General features: G+C 35.6%; 1 protein-coding gene across 1 annotated transcript in view; it reads right to left on the minus strand.

Annotated features, from left to right (window-relative positions):
* The window catches only part of LOC137628992 (serine protease 1-like), a 9,342-nt gene that overhangs the window by 6,673 nt on the left and 169 nt on the right, over positions 1-2,500 (minus strand). Inside the window, exon 1 of the mRNA XM_068360245.1 lies at positions 2,204-2,500. This exon is cut by the window's right edge and continues 169 nt beyond it. Within this exon, the coding sequence (XP_068216346.1) occupies positions 2,204-2,275 (72 nt within the window). The 5' untranslated portion in view covers positions 2,276-2,500. The remainder of the gene's footprint in view (positions 1-2,203) is intronic.

A 2,500-nucleotide genomic window follows, 5' to 3' on the forward strand; every position in this document is an offset into this window, starting at 1 on the left:
ATATCGACAAGAAGTAGAACATTTTTTAGATTCTGTACGCGTATTTGTAGTGATTTAGAATGCACGAAGCTTCTTCCCAAGCTAAAATACATAACAGTCATGTCAAATAATGTAAAAATTCAAAGACTCTCTATGAAAAAAAAGTTAGTATGGAGCCTTGTATGTTTGGTGTCAAGTATTTCCTATTTCGGTGGAGATAAGCATTTAAGACTTTTCCTGGTTGCTAGTAAACATACGAACTACAAATTTTATATTTTCACCGCTTTCTAATAGGCTGGAACGGCATCGGTTTAATGACTTGCGTGGTGTAAAAATACAATAACACATACGTACTATGAAAAATTTTCAAGTATACTTCTGAGCACGCCAGTTTCATGATAATTATAAGAATTTTAATCACATACCACATCACTCATGGAGATAATCATGTGTTCCCGAGTTTTGCTTTGAGTAAGGCGAAGAATAAACACACATCATATATATATATATATATATATATATATATATATATATATATATATATATATATATATATATATATATATATATATACATATATGTTTGTGTGTGTGTGTTTGTCACAATTTTTTTCCTAAAAACTGTTGTCCCAGATCAGAAAGGATTCTTTCTCTTTGCTGCCTCTTTAAAGGTATATTTCGGCTTTAATAGAAAGGTCATTTACCTTTAGAATCTACTCATGACCTGATATGTAACTTTCCATGTGTATGTTTGTGAGTATGTAAGCGACATACAAATGAGTTTTTGAAGCCATTTACTTGATCCTTTGATCCTAATTTTTTAACAAATATTTTCTATAGTTTTTTTTTTTGTGGAACTTTGAGGCGATTTAGTAGATACACTTAAGAATGATGATGATTCAAATCATATCGAGGCATTGCGTCTTCGTCTCCTTTAGTTCAAAGTAGGAGCAAATGTTTTTATGTTGACCAGGCTGACATGAGTCTTTTTATAGTTTATATATGACATATCTGTTTTTGACATTGTTAATAGTTTATATAGGACATATCTGTTTTGACGCTGTTACTGTTTTTAGAATGATATATTGTTAATTTATTCTCATCATTTATTTATTTCCTTATTTCCTTTCCTCACTGGGCTATTTTTCCCTATTGGAGCCCTTGGGCTTATAGCATCTGGCTTTTCCAACTAGGCTTGTAGCTTGGCTAGTAAAAATAATAATGATAATAATACTCTAACCAAATAATCTACTTTATATCATGTCACTGGTGTTTCCTTGAAAATATTAAAATCTACGTGATTGATTTTCATGTAAAATGTCTTTCTTTTTTTAATAAAACTTACCCAATTCAGTGGAAAACCTTGTTCCTAAAGGAAAGTTCATGGCTATTATCAATTATACTTTGGGAAATTACGATAGACATAAAAATCACATATGAAAAAATTAGATTAAGTATTACTGCTTGATTACCAGAGATATTCACACACAGAAAGTTTTTTTCTGTTAATTAAGTATTTAGATCCTTTGCAGGTACAGTTGAAAACATAAATTCCTAGCTCATCTCGCTCTGAGGGACTGCACCGTGTTACACCCTTATGGGGCGATGAGTAACCAAACAGATAGTGTAGGAAATGATGGTGGGCAGGGGGACACACTAGAACTCGATGTGTAGTAAGGGTGTCACAGGGTGCCTTTCTCAGAACCCGTGTGCCAGGAACTCGTGCGTCCAACTGTACATTCAACCCCCCCCCCATCCCCCCCCCCCCCCCCGGCCTCTGGAAAGGTTCTGTTTCCATGAAGACTTAGAATTTGCGTTGTAAGTACTCAACACGATGTACTATACTCAATTTATTTTAATGAGGCACATTTGCACCGACTCGCAGCGGTACCCTTTTTAGCTCGGAAAAGCTTTCTGATCGCTGATTGGTTAGAATTATCTTGTCCAACCAATCACGGATTAGGAAACTTTTCCGAGCTAAAAGGGCACCCTTGCAAGTCGGTGCAAATATGCCTCACTAAAACCAAAACCAGTCGTAGAAAATACAATGGTAAAAACTTCACTGTTAGGCGCCGACTAAAATTCACCAAGATTACGCATTGCAATCAAACAATTGATATCTTAAAATTCCACTATATAAATTTCATGCAGACCGAAGTATGCATGTTAATTACAATGAATATCAACATCTACCCGAGTTGGATATCGGTAGGCACTTTCCTTACCTGTACGGAGGGCAGAATAACCATAACCACACCAGCGGTAATAATCAAAGACTGGCCTAGGGGCAAGTGCATGGTGAAGATGATTTAGACGCAGCAATCACTCGTAAAGAAATAAATTTAGTAAAATAGCATTTTCCAGTTTTGATAGCTTTCCCGACTTTTTAACTGATATTGGTGAGGGATGGTTGACAACCGTTGCAAACACTCACTGACCTAGTCCCATACTCACAAACTTTCACTCACTGTCTGACACCGCCGTATGAAAATGCAGCTAAAGGAAGGATGCCAATTGCCGTT

This window comes from Palaemon carinicauda, chromosome 37, assembly GCF_036898095.1.
Source record: "Palaemon carinicauda isolate YSFRI2023 chromosome 37, ASM3689809v2, whole genome shotgun sequence".
Lineage (NCBI taxonomy): Eukaryota > Metazoa > Arthropoda > Malacostraca > Decapoda > Palaemonidae > Palaemon > Palaemon carinicauda.